Raw genomic sequence first — 23,440 nt, 5'->3', positions numbered from 1 at the left:
AAAGATAAGCTTTATGCCTTAATGTACTTCCTGAGTACTTGATAATCTCAAACTTTAGTGCTGTATTAACACTACATTTTGCATGGAACAATTGTATAACTTGTGTAGTAAGTCCAGAGAGGTAACATAGAATATAATGGCATTTTAACAGTCTTTTCTTTTTCCCCTTAACAATGCAAAAGTAAATACAAATGAACAATTGTGCCAGAAAGATCTTTCTTTTTGCTTTACTTCATTCTTCCTAGATTCCTTTCCAAGAGAATACCTCTACAAGGCAAACGCTCCCAACCTCGTACAAGACAGTTGCTTTTCTGCAATATAGTCTCGAACATGGACGGCTGAAGCTGCACAACAGATGTCAGTACAGCATGTATCTGTTCTACTAACCACGTATTTGAGCAATTAATTGCAAAAAAATTTGCATTTCCATTGCTTCTGGGAACTATTTTATCTAACTTAGTCATGTTTCCGATGAAAACACCTGCCTATTGGACAAGTTTGGCCACATACTCAGAATGCTGCCAGGGAGAAGTCAAGGCAGCTACTGCTGCCATGTAGGAAACCTGGGACTCCAGTCTCCTCTTCTGAAGAAACAGTTCATTCACGAGCCAGAGCTGCGCTTATCACTATACTTTTAAGCAAACGGGGCTGACTGATAGAGGATAGGGTGTGGTTTACAACGGCTTGGTGAAGAGAAAGGAACTGGGTGCTTAGCTCATCCATGCTCGCAAGCTTATTAGAGAAGTAAGTTTTCTGCATTTGCAAGAATTAAAGTGTCTCATAAAAAGACGGAAGAAATTTAGTTATGGAGAAGAACAAATCCTCTCTGGTGTTAACATGCCATGAAAATCCCACAGAAGGACAGCGTTACTTTCCTGGCAGACCATTCACATGACTTCCATGAGCAAATGAAGTTTACAGCAATTACTGAAGCTACTACTTTTGCTCTCAAACAAAATTACAGAAGCATCTGTATCTATGCCTTCCTCCACAACACACAGTGTTTTCTAGTCCCAAGCTTCCGGAGAAAGCTCAAATGAAGACATAAAGCATGTCACAGGACAGCTGCTGCTGGTCCCTCTCTCCTGGGGGGTGAGAGGGCCTGATATGAAATGCAGGCTCTGGAAGAACCGTGACCTGTCGGGAAGTCCTGACGGAGGCTGTGGCTTGACCACGGACTCACTGTATGACAGAGGTGTGCCCAGGTGTGACCCCGTGCAGCAAAATGCAAAGACCGGGGCACAGAGGATTACGATAAACTATCACTCCCAAGGAATCCCTGTGGGAAAGGATGCGTATGTCTAAGCTAGGCTAGTCCTGAGAGGCCCCTATTTGTGCTGGATAAAGTACAAACAATAGTGTTACGGTCCAGATGAGACAATCAGTATCTGCACATGCAGCAAGGGATGGTACCAGCCCTAAATAACAATCTGACTAAATAGATTTAGTCAAAGTTTACATATAATCACATTATTAAGAAGTGTTTCCCCATCCCTGCACTGTTCCTCCCTAGTAAGCAGGTGCTTTAGCGCATATTTCTGCCACTACTGCTAACTCAGTGCACAAACTTAACCCTCCCAGTGGCATGGTGTTAAGCACAAATCCTTTTGTTTTATCTGGGAAGACAGTACTATCCTTGGATACTTTCAGTAGCCCTGCTCTGTGAAAAGTTTATCAAGAGCTGTTAGACTGATAGGTAAATCACTCTGGAAGTGGTAAAACTAGAAAGCAGGAAAACAAACTTCTAGAAAACACAATATACAGGAACATTTTGGTATTGCAGGTTATGCTGTGCTGTCTAATAATGTGATTTACATTCACACATACAGATCAGGAGTACAATTAATTAACTAGTTCAGACAGCAAATTGACTGTTAAAATACATAAATACATATGAACTGTTAAAAGACACATATGCACTTCATAGTAAGTCACTGGGTTTTTACCTGCAGGACTAGCCTGCTCTCATCATAGCGGGTCAGTTTTGTAGACAGTTGACCAACATAAGGACCAAACTGTGTTCTCTTCTGTATTACTTTCTTTGCAAATACTCCAAGGACTGTGAATAAAAAAAGACCAGTCTAATATTAATATAGACATCACAAACTATTTCTTGTATATTTACAGTTGTGAAAATGGAGATAAACACAATAGTACAGAACACATGAATTATTCTTCTAGACAAATAACCCAGGTAAATAATTCTAATGGGAAGAATCTAAGAAGGATGTAAATATGTACAGAGATTTTTTTAAAAATGGGTATTACATTGAATACAAAAGTGCCTAAAATCCATGACAGGATATTAAACTGAGTATGCAACACAAATGTATTGATACTCTTCAATCTACAAGCTGATGTTATCATAATGCTCAGCTTGCTGGCATAATTTACGAGGTTGTTCTCTCCCAATATGAGTGGAGAGAATCTATAAAAACACATTAGCTGTCTTAATCATTCTAGTTATTCCCCTGCCTAATACCAATGGTGCAACACAACAGGTATCTTGTCATTCTCTTTCTGAAATGCAATCTAGGCAAGACTAATTTTACACAGGTAGCTGTGGAAAATTTGCACACTAAGGATGTCATTCCCTTGTTCAAGTTTGCGCATTCAAATTGCCCTGCCCTCAGAAGGAAACAACAGTCTTTCTATAATATGAACTGAAGATGCTGCAAAAGGTAAATTAACCCGCTGTGTTCTTTTGAGTTTGCAGGAGGTGGATGAGGGATGTTATTTACCATTTTGTTTCTGACCTCTTATTGAATACTCTTTCCTGTTTTGCATGCTTGGGGAAAAGAAAAAAAATATGTAATAGTGCATGGCTGTTACTATTAGATACAAATTCAACATTCATTAAACTTGTATTGACTGAACAGAGCTAACTGATTGCTCACAGCTAAATGTCACACCAGCTCTGGCTAATGTCCTGCTGTCAGTCTATGCATCGAAGTTACTAAAAATCAGTCATAAAAAAAAGTAGCTTAATGTGAGCTTTAGCTGTGCTCAGCTGAAAATAAAGTAGTCTTCATACTGTTAATACCCAATGATTATGCCTTGAGTTATTAATGAAAACAAGCCAGCATTAGTACTTTTGCCTCCTCTTTCTCAAATGTGGGAAAAAGAGCTAAAATACTTACTCTGCTGGTTTCCAGCTCGCAGCTCCAACACTCGTAAAGTGAGGTAGTGAGGTAGGGTGAGACGGGCTCGGCTAGGAATAACCCTATCTTTAGCCCTGATGAGTGGTCCGTGGAGTTTGCATTCTCCTATAAGGCTTTTACCGCAATCCTCACACCCTACAAATCCAGAAAAGGGAACTTGTTACTAAAAATGACATACTGCTCTCCAATTTAGTCTCTTCTAATTCTGTCACCTTGAGAACACATCTTGAATTAGCAATGCTTTTCTTCACACCACTGTTCTACATTAGGTAATGAAAAGATTATCTGCAAGCCAAAACTGAACTAGGAAGGTTTGAAGTAACACCTCCAGTTTGTGCATTCTCTCCTGTGTGAATTGGTGGGTCCTGACATCCAAAGATTTATATACATGTTCATTTGGAGGTGTCACAAACCATGCCTTTGAAGTCTGATGGCAGCAAAACCGGAGCTCGCAGCATGCACACCTATAAACCAAGGTGCATATATTTACATAGAAATAAGAAGGGCAAAGTTGCTAGTAATAACCAAGGTAATTTGCAGAGATCCAAGGAGTCCAAGAAAAATCACTGTGACTTTGTGAGCCTGCACAGACCATTCTCAATAGAAGACGAGACCCTCGGTGTACCATAAAAAATGAGTACAATGGGTCTTACAGTCACAACTCAGTTGACAATCATGCAAGGGCAGCCTTGTTGGAGACCGTGCTGCCCATGGAAGTAAGCAAAAGGGGCACGCCGCATCTCCCAGTCATCGGTTCACAATAATGACATCTGCAGGCTGAACACACAAACCATCCAGAGAAGTCATTAATGAGAAGTACATGTCTGCAAACTGCCTTTCCCCCAGCACAGTGAGATATTTTTGGTTCAGTGTAGCTCAAAACTGGTTGCCAGGGAAACTCATACGGAGCAGCAACACAACTGAGCAATGAGACTCTCCAGCAGAAGGTCATCCCGGCACTGGTGTCACACAGGGCGATGGGAAAAAGGGGACTTCTTGCACAAAACCTTTTTATGGACAGTAGAAACCAAACCAGCGAGCCAACAACGTTTTACGACTGAGTTAAAAGGAAAAGCTGATATTGGTCATCCATGACTACCTCGTTTTGTTTTAATTCTGAAAACTCTGCTGAGCAAGTCTATTCAGTAAGCAACAATAAGGAGCAGAGGAGGGGAGCCAGAACAGCCAAAAGAGTCCAAGGGAGCCACAGGACACTGTAGCAGAGACTGGGGCAGGAGAGGCGAGGCTTCACCACAGACAGGGGCTCGTAGCCAAAGAGAGGTCAAGAGCCCAGGAGACACTGCCTGGAGAGACATCGGAGATGGTCTTTGAGAAAGGACAGTAGCACCATAAACGCCACATTCAGGGTAGCTCGAAAAGGTTTCAGTTTGTAAACACAAGTAGGCACTTGACTAAATGACACGCCTCGAGAGTCTAGTCCAAAATCTCCCCAACTAAGCCTGAAGTGTTCCTACTGAGTTCTTTGGGCTCTCCATCAACTCTAAATGAGGAGATAGACTTGCACGTTGGTCAGGCTGCAGGCACTGCAGTAGTCCATATTTTTCAATAATTTGGGGAGCATGTAATAGTTTTCTTTTGCCATGGATCCCAGACTGTACACCTGCACTATGAATAGCTGAAATACATGATTTTTTTTTTTTTTTGCTACTGCTACAGATAAAGAACATGCCACTCTACAGCCATCACTTAAAATGCACAAAAAATAAATAATACAGCTGCAAGGCAGATTTTTCTTGTTACACACTGGTTTATGTACCTGAAAGTCCTTTACAGCTAGGTTGCAAGAAAAAAAAAAATATTTTCTTGGTGATTTAACTTAATTGGCTTTTAAATAAATTGCCAACAATCTATGTCTTCTGAGGGCAAATAAATTATGAGGGCTTCCTGAGCTTACCTAGAATAATAGCAACTTTGTCTCAAGTCAAACAGCTCCTGCTTGGAGACTCATTGTATGCAAACTGCTGAAAAACATTACCAAAAGCAAAATGGAGACAAAGAACTGCTGTTAGAGGGAGGATGTATCTAATCGTAAAGTACACGACCTTATCAACCCATGCCATACCTCTGTGATTCATCACTACGGAGCTCCTGAGCAAACCTTCCAGCCACCTCGGGGCAGTGCCCACCGCGGAGGCCCCAGGGTGGGCAGCTCACGGGAAGGCTGGAAAGGGAGAGCAGGGGAAAAGGGTCTCCCTTGAATCACCCTCCAAATTCGGCACTAGTGCCCCATTAGCTAACCCCCCTTGGTCCTCCGGATCCAAGACATAAGGTCTGAAACGATTCACGCGGTGTGGGTGCTGGGGAGGCACTCCTCCAAAATCAGGGACTGCTTTGCATCCAAACAGGTGCTGAGCATGCCACCGAGCTTAGCGGCCCGAGAGACGGCTCCCCAGGTGGCACGCCTAACTGGCATGATGAAGCCGTCAGCTAGCACTGAATGAAATTAGCTGCAGAGCTGGAAGTGTTTTTTAAACACCTTGCTAGTACGGCCTGGCATTCTGACCTGGCATCGCTGCGCGGCACCTTGAAATATCCAGAGCTGCCCAAGGCTTGTTCTAGAATTTTCTATGTTTCATTACATGGGATATGAAGATAACTAGATGACTTAGTTATTTAACAGGCATCCTGGAATTACATTCACTACACAGTATTTCTGACCCCACACCAGCATGTTAGTACCCTGACTATGAATTTATCGCACACTAAAAATTGCCAGGTGTACCAGAAGCACAGGATTGGACCACTGTAAATATAATAACTTTAGGGACTACCCTGGGGAACGAGGGTCTTTGTAATTTCTTCCCCCCCAAACTACCAGCGCAAAACTATCAAGTTCACATTCTTCCTCAGAGATAATTACAGACCAAGTCACAATCCTTTGTATTTCAATGCTAAATTACAGATGCCATTGGCGAAGGAATTGGCATTATCATAGCTGCAGCATGGCACCGGTTTGCAAAGCTCACACAGATTTTATGTCCCCTTTTAACTTGGCTGGTTAAGTAAAATGTAATTGTTTCAACAACAGCCTCAGAACATACTCTAACTTGTTCTGAAATATGGAGCATCCAGCTATGGAAACAACACACACTTTGTCATATTAGCACTAGGAATGAAACACACTTGGTTAGAAAAATCACTTTCTGTGAAGAAGATTTTTTTCTGCTTTTTGTTAGGCACTTCAGTACCTCACTTGATGCTTTTACAGCTTCCCTGCTCCCTTAAATTGTATTTACACAAACAAAATTAATGGATTCAGTGTCATGTTTACAGGAATACTTGATAATGTGCAAGCATGCAAGAAAAAGTAAAACTGCCTCTGTTCCTCTGCTTTGCTGTGATTTAGATGAGTAGGCAACAAAAAGAAATAAACAAGATTCACAAGAGTTACAAGCTGTTAAAAAACAGATCGTGTCATTTACTATCTTTAGAGCAGCAGTGCTATATTGTCCCCTAGAGGGTATTTCTTTGTTCTTTCTCTGTGTCTTTGCAATGATTCTAAAAAAGTTCCAAATAATGCCTTTTTTATCTATCTGTAGATAAAACTACACAAGCTAATAGATCTTGTAGCTGGTAAGATTATTTTGCTGAACTCCACTGCAGCAGTGGGGAGGCACGCGTACAGAAGAGCCCAGCACGGGTGCAGGTGCAGACTCTGACCAGGTTGCGGGTGCGCAGCCACCACCTTATCACACGGACAAGGTGCTCATGCCCTGCGAACCGCTGCTGGACAGGCTAAGAGAAGGGTACATCTCCTGTACACCCCCAGCCTGGTACCCCTGCACCTGAATGCATCTGCTCTCCCTTCTGCCCAGCCATCGGGAGGCATGGTCAGCAGCTATGGATTTCCCCTGCTCTTTGGGTCACTGGAAAAATGACACCCGCTGCCTGCAGGATGCACTCCCACCACATGGGCTGACCGAAACACTGGCAGCCATGTTCCCAGCGAGGAGAATGGGCTGTGAGTGTGGCTCACCTGTACCGTCCTCACCCTGCTGGCGCTTCCCCCCAGTCCAGGTCTAGGTGACAGCTCTCCTTTGCTGCAGACTACAGCCTGGCCGCCTCGGCGGCCAGCTTGCCTCGTCCTCCAGACGGCTCTGGAGCCTGCCACACTGCACGGGGCCGAGCTCCCGCGGCCAGCAGTAGCCAAGCTGGCGCAGTGGCTCAGGCAAGCTGGACTTGAGCACAGTTAACAAACTCGGGTTTCCAAAACAGCAGCACCGTCCGAGTGCTGTGCCACCCCCACAGGCACAAGCCCGGCCTCGGGGAGAGCTCATTAGCGTGGGCAAGGAGCCACAGGCTGCGGTTACACAAAGTCCGGCTGCAGAGATAACAGAAGCTATACATAGCCATACTAGGAATTGCAATCACTGTCGTGATAGCTCGAACATACCCACCAGCTCCCTAACCAATCAGCGGCAGAACACCGCTTTTTAAAACCAGTTTGCTAAAAACTAGATGCCTATCAGGCAGTCCTTCCTGCTTTCGCCAACCTCTACTTTCAAGCGAGACTTTACAGCATCTGAACGCTTCAGTGGCCCACAAGACGCCTGCGGTATGATTTACGTGCCCTGTGAAGGCAGAGGTAAGTCATTCCTTTTAAAATGTCCACTTCAAGCAAAGATGCCTCGCAAGAAATGATCGTCCGGCTGAGCAGTGCTCGACATTTGCTGTGCTGTTTTGCAGCATTAGAATTAGCTCCCGTGTGCAGAGGGAACAAAGATCAGTGTACATAGCAGTCCAAATCCTAGCCTAATTACAATCATAAGATTTGCATAGCAAACAACAGTAATTTATCCCAGAGTAAAACTGTACTGCTCCATTAGCCTTGTTCAGCTTTCACGTAAAGGAACGCTGAAAAAATACCTTGTGGACATTTTCTGTCTAAGATACATTGCATGTGCAGTATGCCAGTCTTGGTTCTTCTTACACAAAGGTACATGAGGTTTTCCTGCCCTGTGGTTTGTTCTGCAGCAATCCTTGCTGGAAAAGCTTGAAAACCTTGTTCTACAATATCATTTATTGGGCAAAAAATTCAAAGTACTCAATTAGCAAACAGTTAATCCCAAGTTATTTTCCCATTATTGTGGGCCACTGCCACATATTTCCTCTGTAAAAAACGTTTATGAAAGAAGCCTTACATGCCCTAAGTTTGATGTGCAAAGTGCATTTACAAAGGAGCTGAAGCTCTTAACTGATTAATAATTCATCCTATTTATATTATAGTAAAATAGAACTTGTTATAGTTACAATAATTCACAATAATTTTATTCAAATCCCATTAACTTCTGATATTTTGTCATGCTAAATTTTCTACTGACTGATCTTCACTTTTTAACTGTAATAATTGATTGTAGTCCAACACAAGAATAGGTGAACATTTCTTCAACGTCTCCTTCTCATGCCTCTTCTATCTCATACAACAAAACCTTGTATTAGCAGAGAGTTACAACTGCTCAGCTCTGCATAGAAAAAAAGAAAATAATCAGGAAACCACACTCCAGGCTGACTTTGCAATCGTAATTGCTCACCTGAGCAAAGACTGAAAACTTGCACTTTCATGCACCACACAGCGTATTATTTGGGAAGCAGGTATTGTATTTTCCATAACCTTGTGCCCAAAATAACATCCCCCCAAAAAAGAAGGGGGAGGGGGAAAGGAGATTTACTCCTAAGTGCTTGAGAGGGAAACTTTCAACAGATTTCAAGCAGTGAGTTCCCACATCTTTGACACACAGAGACTCTGAAGCCTCACAGTCTCTACCTGGTGGCACCAGCACAGACACTGTGGACACGCTGCTGGGGCAACATTGGCTCCCTTACCAAGGCCTTGTGCTGCCGACTGCCATCCCAGGGCTTGCAGGCGAGTGGACCAGAGCCCCTGAGATGCTGGTGGAGGGGGAGGAGGAGTTCTGGTCCTGTGCAGGGGTGAGTGGCACCCTGCGAGTAAACGCCTATGCCTCTTTTGGGGCCCCCTCTCCCCAGGGAGGAGAACTGTAGGTGGTTTGCAAACATCTCAGCAATCATTCTTAACATTAAACATATTCATAGGAACATGACCTCACTCTACTAAAATGTAAAACTTAAAAAATGAGTTACTATATTTGGAGACAGAAACAGAGAAATAAAACAGCAAACATGCCTTACTGCCACCCCATATGTTCAGTCAGACCAGCAGGTCGAGCTAATTCCCTAAAACTGGGACCCAGCACTGCAGGCAAGTCCAGCCCTTAGGCATCCTGACCCAGACACTGATCTGCAGTGATACTTTCCCTCACCTCGCCTCTATCCTCCCCGTGCCCCTGCCTTTGTTCCCAAGAGGAAAGAAGATTCGGAGGGAGGGTACATCCTTGGGTCCCCAGCAGTGGGAGCTCATCCGTCAAGGCACCTGTTCCTGCCTCACAGCGGTACGATCCTGTCCAGCACAGCTGTTCTTATGGAAGGATGCCTCTAGAAGGGAGGTTCAGCACTTATCTGACTGTAAAGAAATCTTCTAACGCAAAGCACGCATGCATTTTCCTGAGAGACACAAGTTCCAGTATGCAAACTCTTCAGAACTCCAAAACTATTTGTTACACAAACATATAAAAGATAACAACAACTATGATTCATTACTAGTTCCTAATAGGGAATAATCACGATGACAGTTGAGCACATCTGGGAACAGTAAGTTTTTCGCCTGCTGACCATGAAGTACTACAACTGGCATAGCCAGAAGGAATTTAACCAGCTTCCCATAAAAAGTCATCCTCCCACCAATCCCAATGAGGCTTTCTACTGCGCTCCTTCCGTCTAGCAAATCTTAGGAGCAAAACAGTTAGAGAAGCCTCAAGGAGCACAGCTGGGCTGTGAAATTCAGCAATGTGACTGCACGGAGCAGCTTCAGCAGGTTCCCACGAAGCCTGTGCAGCAGAAGGATACCTGCGCTCTGCTGTATCTTACAAACCTCACAGCTAGGAGGAAAAAAAAAAGTTACCTTCACTGTTTAAATATCTGAAAGGGTAGTAACTTATAGGACTTTCCTGCAAACTTAAAGAAAAAACAAAACAAAACAAACAACAAACCAAACAGCACGGAAAGTATGTAGGTGTGTTTATCAAGTTTACCTTCACTCTGCAGTCTGAGCAACTGGTTTATCAAAGTTCTTGGCGGGCTCGTTAATCTAAAAATGACCTGAGATCAAAGCGTTGATTGATTGATTGACTGAAAGCTAATAAAAAAAATAATCTTATTCTGGTTATTCTTGGGACTAAAACGTACGTGTCGCATTTCTGGTACACCATGTGGGGTTTGGTTGCTATCAGAACCCTTATACATAACGAGCACAGTTCAAGTGAAGTCACCTCCCATGGTTTACATGTAATAGCTTCTAATCAGTGCAAATAGACTTCTCTCATTGCTGAAAGCTGAATACATTTCAAACAATCAAATTGAAAAATGCAGTTGGATTTTTCAGTTTTGGGTTTTTTTTTCCCTTCTCGCCCTCTCCCTCCACTGGCTTGGCATAAAGTCATATAAAATTAGATGCAGAAACAGGGAAGGAGGTTAACAGCAAATTCACAGAAACAACTGCTATTTTTTATGAGAAACAGCCTCAGTCAGCATAGCTTCGTCCTACGAAATGCCCAGCAAAAGCTTCCTGAGAGCCAAGCCTTCCTGTTGCACTCTGCCCATCTCCCCCAGCAGCCAGCAGCAGCTGGTCCCGGTGCAAGGCTGTGGCTCCTTGGCTGCAACACCTTGCTGTAGGTCTTCACTGGCACTGTCCAAACTGCACTGCTTCCATACTGCAGACAGGAAAACTAAAATCCCCCTGTCCACAGAAATACAGACAGCCATCAAGAGAGTCATACTCAAACTGCTCATAAGTACCCTGTGGCTCCTGAGCCACATGCTGGACCCCCTAATCTACATCTCCCACAGCACAAGTTTTACCTCCCACAGCAAAAGTAGCTTTAATTGGTCTCAAGCACTTTTCTTTTGGGGAGATTTTTGGCAGGCCAGTTAATTTATTTTAGTGTCAGACCTTTTAGTGGATAATTTTAATGCTACTGCTGCAATTTAACACAGACACCAGAATCATCTTTGTTCTAGCAGAAAAAACCTCAAGCACGTATGTCTCCCTAAATGCATGTATGTACAAATACACATGCACGCAGCCACACACACAATATCAAGTGCACTAATACAGTCGACAACTTTATTCATGGCAGGTCAACATCACGGTTTCAATTCTGATAAATGAAATGCAGCAAATCTAATGACTAATGCTTAGTATTAATTAGTTGAAGTATTTCCAACCCTTGCAACATTCCCTTAAAAGGGAACCTTAGATTGCATGTGTCTCTACTTCACTGAACTTGGTTGTTACTGGCCACCAAGTCCGGATGTCATGTGGAGGAGACCGGTGGAAGAAGGCTCAGTGACAAAAGCCACCTCTCCTTAGGAAACCAGCCCAAACCGATTCTTGCTCTTCCACGTGTGACACAACTTTCAACATGGACTTGCAGGAGCGTTCCAGGCAAAGACGCTAGCAGCTGGGATGTATTTCCAGCTGCTTACTGGTAGAAAGAACCAGGCAGGTAGACATGCTTTGGGGAAGGAAATATGAGTTTACTGTAGGACGCAATGAGGAAGCCTGGCATGACAGAGCGAAGAGATGCTGTACTCAGCCTGTGGCTAGAGCACTTGAGGTCTTTAGAGGCAGTTGTAACTAAATGAAGCAAGCTACAGTTACTGGGAATAAAACTGCAGTGTAAAAACCATGGGACCCACTTCTGCACGTAGAAGTCTGTACACTCGGCTCTACGGATGTGCAAGTAGCCACGTTATGAAAGAAGGAAGTCTGTGTGGAGAAGTGAATACACGGACACATAGGACTGGTGGGGGCTGAGACCCTGGAGGACCAATCCTGAAAGAACACTGCAATGCATATTACATTCAGGGGAAACTAAGTCTGAATAAAACTGGAAAATCAGTTAACTTTCTCAGTGAACCGTCCAAACCTCCTACTCGTATTCCAATTCACCCAAGAGAACAAAAAAAAGTTTGTTTTTTTTTTTTACTGATGAATCCTAAAGCATATATTTAAAATACTGAAATGTAGGAGTCTTCTTGTAAAAGCATTGTTTTTTGTAAATGAAGGGTCATTAACAGCTCAGCAGAACAGCTTTAGTTCCTACTATGCATCACCTTCATAACACAGGACACAGCCAACAACTTCTGTTATTACTTGCCTAATTTCCAACCCGAAAAGGATGCTTGATTCCCAGCTTCTCTGGGAACAAAACGGGTAGGAGACTTTCATCCTTAGCCTTTATGATCCTGTTAAATTATTCTCCTCTTTTAAGGCATGAAGTGATTTCTTTAAAAAAAAAAAATATCGACATTGGGAAGCTCTGCTGCTGAACAGACACAAAAATGTGTTTCTGTGAAAAAAATACTCACACATGCAAGTCGTATCTGTGTTTCCATTTACTTGTTCTCTTTTTCCTGAGATCTAACATATACTTCTTTCTTCTACTCTAAAGACTTTAAATGGGAACCATAAGATAATTATCTAATGTCTTGACTGATACTGTACTAAAGAAATTACGTCCACCTGAGCTTAACAGACCGATTCAGAAAGGATAATAAAATTGGCAGCAACAGATTAGGCAGCAGTATAGTACATTTCCCTTACAATAACTATTCTCCTCAGGCATAAGGACAGCCTTGAGTCTAGTTCTCTAAAACAGAGAATTACAAAGTACGTGATTATAGAGTGTTATTGGAGAATTAGATCTGAGAGTTGCAAAAAGGGTGGGTTTGTGGGTTTAGAAAAAACTGCAGATTTTTTCTGCAGATGAAGCACTCTAAACTCAGGTTATAATGTATCACCAGAAAGCCCTATTTAGTCTCCTGTTGACAGTCATCTCAGTTTGAGATTAAATAAAATCCAAACACTTTTTCTACGTTTCTGATTAATTTGTAGCTTCTTTAAACTATTTCCAAAAGTCACAAAAATAAAAATAACAGTTGCAAAGAATTTGTTCCCGTTTTCATACTTTCCTAGCTCAAATAACAAGATCAACAGATGGTAAAGGCATCACCTTGGGGGAAATGCACCATTCCTCAGATATGTATTTGTATAACCCTGGTCATTTCACATGCATATTTACTTAGAGCTGTGTATGATCATATATCCCACTTTGGTGTATCTTACTCTATTGGTTGGAAATCAATTATTTTATACTCCTTGCACTTCAACATTGCCAACAGGTCACAACAATATTCATATTTTGTAAAGATCCTTGATGTTAGAAGAGGCAAAGGAACAACTGTCTTGCCAGAACATCCCCATGTACTTCCCTACACACGTCTGGCTAAGCACCTTTCAGTCCAGTACGTTAAACATAACACACTCTGCCTTGCCCTATTGCCCAAGTAACAGAGAACAAATGCCATCTTCCATGTCAGACATGAATCTAGAAAGTCACACTGTCTTCTCCATTATACTAACTAAAAAAGCACTGATCAACTGAGCTTTCCATGACCGCAATTCTTTTCTATTTACACCATTACAACTACCCAGAAACCCTCACTGGTCAACGTTTTCATAACACATCTAGATTACAGCATTAAAATGACCTACAAATGTATCTCCTTTCCAACTTAAACGTTAACTTTAAATTAGCTTTAAATTTTAGCAGCTTCCAATGCCTATCATGTATAAATACACTTAAGTGAGGTCAAAAACCACTCTTGGCACATTCGGATAACAATAATGACAACAGAGCCCACAAACATCAATATCAGCCTGCTTGAGCTCAGTGTTTTTACATCTTTGTCAAAATCATAAATGCATTTGCTTTTTTTTGCTTTTCCCTCTGAAAATCTTGGAAACTTAAAGGCAGAAGCCACAAGCAAAAATGTTGACGCTCTACAGTTAAGCAATGTATTTTCATTTTCAGGATCACAAAATATTCTAAAGAAAGCATGTTTGCATATGGAGCCCCAATGCTTCCAAGAAAATCAGATAAGTTATTTGCTGCAGAGAAGAGCAAAATGAGACAAAACTAGTAAGATTACTAGCTCAAAGTCACTCAAAGAAAAAATGCCAGACTGAGGAACACAAACTACTCTGATAAAACATGAAACTTCCCAAGCACTTTCCCCGGCATTAGGGGACTACTCAAGAGTTTTCAAACAACTGCACACATGCACAGACACTTCTAATCAGGTTTGCAACACAAACCCAGCAATTCCTACTGCCATGTAAGAACAAGGCAGCACGATGGCAATTATTCTGTTCGGAGTTTGCCCTTACACTTAAACTGACAAAGAAGAAATGACATTACTTAACTTTTTTTCCTGCAGTCTTAAGTGGGCCACACCTGAAAGCTGTAGCTATGTGAGCTCAGAAATCTTTTTCTTCAGTCACCACAGAAACTAATATAGAAACTCTGGCGATTTGTTCTCCTGTTTTCAGTGGAAAATTTACATATGAATTACACACCAAATTCCTTTGGTCTGATAAACTGTTCTGGACTCGCATGAAGCAAATACTGCTTCTTCATTATCATCCTCCTCTTGCTATTCTTTGCTGTCTTTACAAAAAAACTACAGCTAAAACCAGCAAGCGTAGTGGTAAGTCCACCTCTTGCCTTGAGTCTACGCATAGAAACAGAGGTTTGGAAATATATTCTTACATTTCAAAGGATTTTAGATTCCCAGATTTTCTGCCAGACAGGCCCGCTTGTTAGTAACTGCCTTGTGCGTAAGTTATTAAAGCAGCATTTGTATCAGTCAAGAAATCATCTGATGCAATTTGGCTGATTCTCAAAGACAGAAAGAATTGCATATAATAGCCTACATAAATGACTGATGTTCAGGACCTGACTGCAAGACCCAAATACGAAATTATTTCTTATTACTTTTCATATTCATTAATCACCATTAGAAAAAAAACAAATGAACATACACAGAGGCCAGAAACAGCACAAGAGTCACTTAGGTGTTTCCCATGACAGAATACAATTCAAACATTGTTTTTGCACTCAAGAACACAAATGCAAACATTTCATAATCACACTATGTATGGGAAATCAAAACAATCCTTACCTTACTTAGAATGGCATTTTTAGTAAAAAGTCAGGCTATGTTAGTACAAGGTGGCAGGAACCATGCCATCCTCCCTCGGCAGACTTTTCCAAATGCCCCTGTGTTCAACTAAGTCTAACTCTGCTCTGTTTTGTTTCCCCAGGAGGACCCATTCAGCACCATGTGCTCCTTTTCAGCTGTCAATAAACAGAAGGGGTGAATTCCCTGGCGCTTCACAAAGCTAGTTAGGCATAGCCATTCATTTCTTCAGGAAAACAGGGCATTGATTTCAGCAAATTCCCAGGGAGCAGCTACAACAAAGAGATCAAAGACCCACCTCCTTTCCTGCGAGGCTTTGGCCGGCCAGGCCGAGAGGAGCAGCGACAGGTTTCCCGAAGAGCGGGCTCGAGCCCCACCGACCACCGCATGCTCCATTCACGCCCGTCGCCTTCCTACACTCCCGGGACAGCCCCCAGCACTAACCGTGACAAACCCCTACATTCAGGCAGCATAATATACTGCACGCTAGTTCATCCAAGGATAAAAAGAAAAACAAGCTCCAAGGGAAGTCCGCTGCTTCCCCGACCAGCCGAGCCTCAGTAGCTGCCAGACATTTTATAAACTCTTCTCTCTTTTTTCCCTTAGCTTCTCCATCTAAAACAGAGAAACACTTGCTACCTCAAACTCATCGTGCCGAAACTTCACTGGGATGTTGGCTTTTTTGGTTTATTTCCACAGGCTCAAAGACTTAGCTGCTGGAGTTTGAGGTCTAGCTGCAGCAGCCCTTGTATTGCGCAGCCATTACATTTTCTTTGTGCAATTTGCCCCAGACTGCAGCATTTTTTTCCTAGGAATCTAAGGGGTTTTGTTCTGGTTTGGTTAGATTTTTTCATTTTAATTATGTATCTAGTCTTCATTAATGTGACCCGGAACAAGATTTTTAATCCTAGAATTTGACCTTGTATTGAGCCAAGCATTGGTGAAAGATGATGCTGTGGTCAGGCTTAGGGACTGGGTGGTTAGGCTACGTGTCTACTACTGAACACTAAGAGCCAGAGACTGTTCCCTGGTGCTGAGACCACCTGGCATCAGCTCCACGCATCTAAACGCTCCTCACCTCCTTCCCTTTTCCCCCACAAACAGTTTGGTTACATCCAAATTCCTTACCTGGAACAGAGCCTGGTAGATACTATCCCCAAAACACACCTTGGTGTTGCTTGTTAGCATAGGCCAGTACTAAGCTCATGAGCTGGCTCTGTACTATTTATTTATATGAAACAGACATAAAGATCTAAAGTCACTTCACATCTGTACAGATTTGCCATGTTATTCTTTAGCATTCTCCTGTGCACTGACATTTTTCCAAGGCACTACCTGGCTGTCACAAACCCCACATGCACGTGTACTCCCACCAGCTGGAACCTGGAAAGTCCTCTCAGCACTGATACTGCCTCGAGGCTATTCACACGCCTCCAAGTGAGAAGACAAATGTCTATCTCTCCAGCATGACCGAGTATCACAGGACCTGCCACAGCACAGGCGGTACAATCCTGAGAAGACCAGGGACAGGTGGTAGGGATGACTGATCATTGCACAGAAGATAGCTGAGGACACAAGGAAATACAGAACTGCAGAATTATCTAAGTTGCAAGAGACCTGTGGAGATCAACTAGCCCAGCCTCTTGTTGAAAGCAGGCCCTTCAATTAGCGTTACCCAGGGCCCTGTCAAGCCATATCTCCAATATTTTCAGTGTGGGAAATTCCACCACTTCCCTGGGCAGTCTATTCCAATGTTTAATTGATCCCATGGTGAAAATGCCCCTTACATCCAGGAGCATCTGCCCTGAAGCAACTTGTGGCCATCGCCTCTTGTCCTGGCACAGTGCATGCTTGGGGAAAGAGTGCTTCCACCTCCTTCTCCATAACCACCTTTTTTGTACTAGAAGACCATAACTAGATCCCCTTGAGCCTTCTCTTCTCCAGGCTGAACACACCCCACTCCTTCAACCTCTACTCAGGTGACAACTTCTCTAACCCACTGATCATTAGGAAAAGCGTGAGAGAGGTGCTGACGCTGAGCTGAAGAGAGAAAAACGCAACTGCCAGGGCATAAATTAGCTAAAACAGTCAAACCAGCTTAAACATCTGAGCAGAGCTGAGGAGTCATAGTGATCTTGACCAGGACCGCTGTGCAGTCACCCTGCCCTCCCTCCTTTCTTTAACATTTTACTCCTGACAGCAGTTCTGCCTGTTGTATACAATACAGTCAGGCATATTACATTCCTCATTTTACAGTTCTCCTTGTATCTAAATGGCACTTAAGCATGCCCCAAAATTGCCAGTTAGCAGATAAAGCTCAAAAAATGCACTTTAGCAAATAACTTGAAGTACAGATATCGCCTCCACAGATAGCTGCTATCTGCCAGTAAGCCACTGATGGTTTTATATTTATTAACTGATTACAGTTATTGAACAAAAAAAATTTTGGTTTCTTTGTTCCTCTGAGGCAGTATTGGAGACTGACAAAACAGGTTTCTGAAATTCCCCTCTCTTATCCTGCACAGTGCGCAGCTGGGCAGCCCTTGGAGGCAACGATAAATAATGGCAGCTGAGGCACTGGAGGGACTCCAAAAGAAAGCATGTAGATCAGATCAGTAAGCATAGAAAATGTGCTTAATGCTGCAGATAGCTTAGGCTGGAGCAAGAGAGCGTGAGTATCAGGGAGACCTGAGCAGCAGTTTTTTGCGGTAGTTACGACGGCGAAGTATAAGGATATGCCACTTGTATATTCTTTGCTGTTGAAAAAGACGGATGGATAATAGTGATGAGGCACGAGATTTGGATGTGACTTGGATAATGATGTCTTGGAAACAGAAGAGTTGAGCTAAATTCACAAAGTGATTAAAAAACCCCAAGCACATCACTCAGTAGTAATCTGGGATGGTATTTGTGCCAAAGATAGATAAAACATTTTAGATAGAATTGTAATTTTAAGTCTCAATGAACCAGTCTGTTCTTATACATGGTCCAGATTTTTACAATTTTACTCATATTAAGTCATGCTTTACTCCAAGAATAATCCCGTTGATTATAATGGTAATATTGTTCCACAGATGTCTCAGAAGAAACGCAAATGTAAAAGCAGACTTTATACTTAAGATAAAAGACATCAATCATGAGCACATCTGGGAATCTGATAAAAACATATGGTACAAAAAATCACTGTGGGATGATGGAAATGTACTTACATAGCAGGTCTGTGGACATGTTTACAGATCAGGCAAAGGAAACCTACATAAAATAAACGAAAAAAGAATGATCAATTTTCTGAACTAGCACTACTCATGTTTAAACCTCATGCCAGTTATCACATGCATAGTTTTTTTAGTTCTTTAGGAAATGAGGAGAACGTATCTAGGGAAATCTAACAAGGAAGACTTTCAATTTGTAGAGGAAAAGAGTAAATCCATCTATTTTTTACTCCTTAATAAATTATTCCACTTCATTTCACAAACAATGTGAACTGACAATATTAACGCAATGCATTTTAATTAAGAGCAGTTCACTGTATCCCACATCTTCATTAACATTTATTATTAAAACAGAATTTTCAGGCACCATGTATTTTACCCCATTGCATGCCATTCTGTGTTTAAGCCTGCTATTTCTGGTATTCATCTTAAGAGTCCTCACCCTTGCAAAGTCAAAGGGAACATTAACTAGGTATAGGACAAGACATTTTATTTGCTCTCTTTAAAAACTTCTGGAGACTTCTAGCTTTCTGCTGAACTCTGTTCATCTTGTTCCCTTCCCATTCATCTGCTGTTTTTTGACTAAAATTTTACTGTAAGCACATAGGAGCAGAGTCTGAGTTTTCTGTAGCTGTCTGAGCAGTCTCCAACACAGTGGGATCCCAATGTGGATAAGGCTACTTGGAGCAACAGAAATAATAAGGCACGTAATAATAAGAGGGCATGCAAATAACAGTATGGATCACATCAGCTTATGCCATTTTCTTGTGTCCTGTACAAATCTTGGAAATTTCAGGCAGTGTTTGAAGGTGTATGTATATGATTTAGGGTGAAGACTTGACTCTGATGAATACAACAGTATTTTGTTGCTGACTGAAATGGGTCAAAGAAAACATCTTCATTTTTAAAAATAACATGATAGTTAGTAGGAGGATACTTCCAAATTAAGTGGAGCTGGTTGGGAGAACTGAGGGAAGAGGAGTATAGAAGAAGGCAATAAAGATGACAGGAAAAATGGATGGCAAAGAATAATGAGAACTGAGGAGGAAACAGACTCAAGGAGCGTAAAGAAGTGGTAAGATAAGGTGAATGCAGAGAACAATAAGGCAGAGAGGAGTCAGTAGCCTGCTGATGAGAATTTGCCAAGGAAGAAGCTGTGACTCTGCCAGGTTGTCCATAAGCAGGATGAGGAACCTGAGATCCAGCTATCTGCTGAAATCTACGAGCACACTGTGATGCCATTTTCAAGTTTGAGAAGACTAAGATAACAGTTCTAGTGATCCATTGTAAGCACCTAAATTGCCATCTTAGCTTGAGGACATGCTGTTTGTCCCTGCATACAAAAGCAGGCTTGCTGAGCACTCCCTCCAGCATTTACTCAACAACAATGTACATACAGATCATCATTACTGGGCAACATAACAAGTTATGTATGTTATTATGTATTATTATGTAATGCCTTTACATTAGCAAGTTAACAATTGATAAACTTACATATCCTCATTTAAGTGCTCACAGACCCAATCCCAAGACCAAGACACACAAAGTTAGTAAAATAGACTTGGTATCTTACCATGTGTCTCATCACAACATAATCAAACCTCCAAGGATTTAAATCGTCAATCCTAGCATAAAAGACAACACGTAAAGAAAATATATTTTATAGATGCTCTGCACTCTGGAATTTGGAAGAGTTCTGATGTCGAAATATAAAGAGCTGCCTGGTCTTTCCTTCCAACATGCTTAAACTCATCTTTCAAGCCTATGCTGCCTTCACCACACATAAGACAAGTACAAACTTTGCATTTTAAAGAGTGAGTTGCAGCGGTGGGTGGTGAGGGGTAGTTGACAGGTATACTGTAGTCTTTATTACAGAAAATTCATATTTTCAACACAAAACCAAAAAGATTCCTCCCACCTTTGGGCTGCACACATTCCCTAACATCAGTAGGATAAAACTGACAGGGAGCAGCTCATCAGAGACCTTCAGCAGGGAAGATACTACAAGGAAAGATGCTTCAATTGCCCAGGCACAAGCATCCTGTGTCTTTTGAGGTGCCCTAGGACATTTGAAGCACCCACATGAAGCTGACAGCTACAATATCGGTTATACAGGAAAGAGTGCCTTGTGGACCAGGACCTAGAAGCCAGGCAGGGCTACCCAGGGCATGTCAGACAGCACTAGACACTTATGTTGCGGCAAATTAATCAAGTCCTACAGTATTGCAGTTTGTCTATTTTTACAAGAAGCCAGGCAGAGAACAGACAAGCTGCTGGTACATCCCTTCTGTCTGCAATCAAGGGGACCGCAAATGAGGCACAAAACACAAGTGCCAGCACATCAACTTCTCTTCTGTAACCTCTGACCTCTGCCAAAACAACTGCCTCTGGTGAACATACAGCTTATAAACTGGCTTTTGTCCCTGACTGGGACTGTGTGTAGATGTGAGAGCAAAGCAGTAAAGGGGCCTGCATGCTAAAAGGACAACAGTGAGTCCTCTTTCCAGGTGAAAACAGCCATGCTGAGAGCAGGCTTTCTAAGCAGCAAGTGTCCTAGCCTGATTTCCATCGGCCAGAGAACACTTACTTTCTGCAAAAAAACTGCTCTGCAGTTTCACTCCTTTCTGGCTGAGAGCGAGGCACTTGTCTGTGGTGGTAATTTCTAAGAATTTAGGCCTTGCAGAGGGAACAGTGGACTTTAATGGCATCCATATGTGACTGTACACATGCCAACCTTTGTCATCCCCAGACACAGCAGGCTACATGTTGTCACTGTCAAAGCAGTGCCATCAACTAATAAAGATTTCATCCCCCCACTGAATTACTAGGCAAAATTATTTAATTGTGTTGGCATTCAATCTGCAGGGCAACTACCTGGTAAACCACCACAACACAACAAGCTGTCCCATTCCATATGGTTTGAGTCAGTAGTATACCTTCATCCTCCCACATCTGGTCTGCAGCAGTCTCCTGTCATAAGAAAGTCCAGCCTCAGTCCATCCTCTCCCCGTCCCCGACACATCTGCATCCAGCCATGTTCCATTGACACTGTGGGCCACAAACACCCCAATTAAGGTTTGGTTGAATTGTTCTGTGGTATCACTTTGGTGGCAGAGGAGGGGGCATGGAGAAGGAGCACATACACTAGCTGGGATAGAAGACCATACCTCTTGACACAGAGGCTGTGACAGGTCAGAATGACATCAGAGGGACTCAGATGAAGAGCAGCACAGTCTACAGCAACACAAACACCTATGAGACACCTCTGTTGCAATCAAAAGGCTAATCTGCTGCTGGGGTGGGGGCAGCTATCAGAAGCATGAGGAGGTTCTCCATTCACTTATTACTCAGAAGCAGCTACAAAAACCACAGCAGAAAAGTGTTATTGCACAGGTTGGCTCTTCCCTCGCATCCCTTTTGCCCACGCTGACAGGGCTGCCTTCTGCAGTCATTAAAGGCGCTTACTAGTACAGGCAGGTCACCTGGTACAGAGCTCTACTCCTAACAGTTCTCCTAGGGCGTGGTAAAAGGTACAAGACTGCTGCAGATTTGCCCCAGAGAATGAGGGCACTATGAAGAGGATAACCATAAATCATTGAACTGTTTTTCTCCACAGGTCATCAAAGCCTGAGCAACTTTCTCTTTTTTCCCCTGTACGGTCCTCTGATGAAGCAGCATTAGCAGCAGCAACCCCACAGTGCCCAAGTCCAGCCCTTAGGGAGAGCACAGAGACTACAGGTCAAGATGGAACGCCTCTGTGAGGGCATCCCAGTCACTGCAGCACAAGCCACTTGCACAACAACAGAGCAGCAGGTGCACCAATACAAGGAACTGCTCCTCTTCTAGCAGCCGGTCAGGACGTTATCTCTGACAGGGTGAGGATAAGCACAGCAAGGTGTATTTGCAGAGGCAAGGGAGTGTAAGCAGAACTACAAGCTCCTTCATAAGCCATGCCAGCTCTTCTCTGCAGTCACCCTCAACACGGACCCAGAACCGCCTATCCTCCTAGCTGCAGAAAACCACCACCATAAATCCCTCTCCTGCTTCAAGGTCAGCCCTCTGGTGCATGAGGGCACCTCTTGTGCAGTGTATTGCCCCCGACCAAGGGGGCTCCAACACATGCAGAGTCATGGCAGCCACTTGTGCTATGCCAACCAGGCACAGTGCCTGGTGGTTTCTGGCTACATCAGTCACCGGTCAATCTAAACTTAGGTGGTTGGTCAGTGGCCATGCTGGCCTCAGTTTAACAGTCCCATTGGCCAAACTTCGGTGTTTTTACTCCTTGTAAACCACACTGACATACCACATTGACCTTTATATGAAGTGTTACAGGTACGCTGGCCAAATTTGCTGTGCTGCCCACACAGCCAAAAGAAGTTGTTTGTGGTCGCTCTTAAATACTGCCCTTTCTCATCAATGAATGGGCAGAAGAGGAGGAGGAGCAGAGTGGGGGATGTTTCCCATACATGAAAATTGCAGCACTGAAAATTTGAGGCAAAGCCTTATGAGGTTTTTACACACTTTCAGGTATCAGGAAATGAGCTTATGCATTTAGGTTCAATAGGACTTGATGGGTTAAGCATAATAGATGGTTAACAGTCTACAGACAGCAAAGCAGTGATTACAGGCACATTGGATGATGAAAAGTTCAATGCTTTGTGGTGGTGAAAAGTGGTTATGTGCTGGTTAGAGGAAGTGAGGAATGGGTTCTGCACTGCCTATCAAGAAGAAGTACATGTCGCAGAGTACATTTGTGTAGGAGCCAGGATTTTAGGTTTGTTTTCCTTAGTTGTTCCACCATTGCCACATTTACAAACTGTGCATTTTGTGTTTTAGAAGTGACTGTAGTGGGCACACTGTGGGCATGTATGGCTCAGGATGGGTACACATTATGGCGGTGGCATTGCCCTGGGACATCCAGGGTCCACA

At 42.9% G+C, this 23,440-nt stretch overlaps 1 protein-coding gene across 1 annotated transcript in view; it reads right to left on the bottom strand.

Moving 5' to 3' along the window:
• Positions 1-23,440, bottom strand: part of PLAGL1 (PLAG1 like zinc finger 1) — a 51,143-nt gene that overhangs the window by 10,906 nt on the left and 16,797 nt on the right. Inside the window, exons 2-4 of the mRNA XM_050893946.1 lie at positions 18,509-18,551; positions 3,141-3,296; positions 1,947-2,059 (exon numbers count right to left, since the gene is read on the bottom strand). Of these exons, the coding sequence (XP_050749903.1) occupies positions 1,947-2,059; positions 3,141-3,296; positions 18,509-18,527 (288 nt within the window). The 5' untranslated portion in view covers positions 18,528-18,551. The remainder of the gene's footprint in view (positions 1-1,946; positions 2,060-3,140; positions 3,297-18,508; positions 18,552-23,440) is intronic.

The sequence above is a fragment of the Gymnogyps californianus genome, chromosome 3 (genome assembly GCF_018139145.2).
Source record: "Gymnogyps californianus isolate 813 chromosome 3, ASM1813914v2, whole genome shotgun sequence".
NCBI classification, from domain to species: Eukaryota; Metazoa; Chordata; class Aves; order Accipitriformes; family Cathartidae; genus Gymnogyps; species Gymnogyps californianus.
This window is presented reverse-complemented; position numbering and strand designations above follow the sequence as displayed.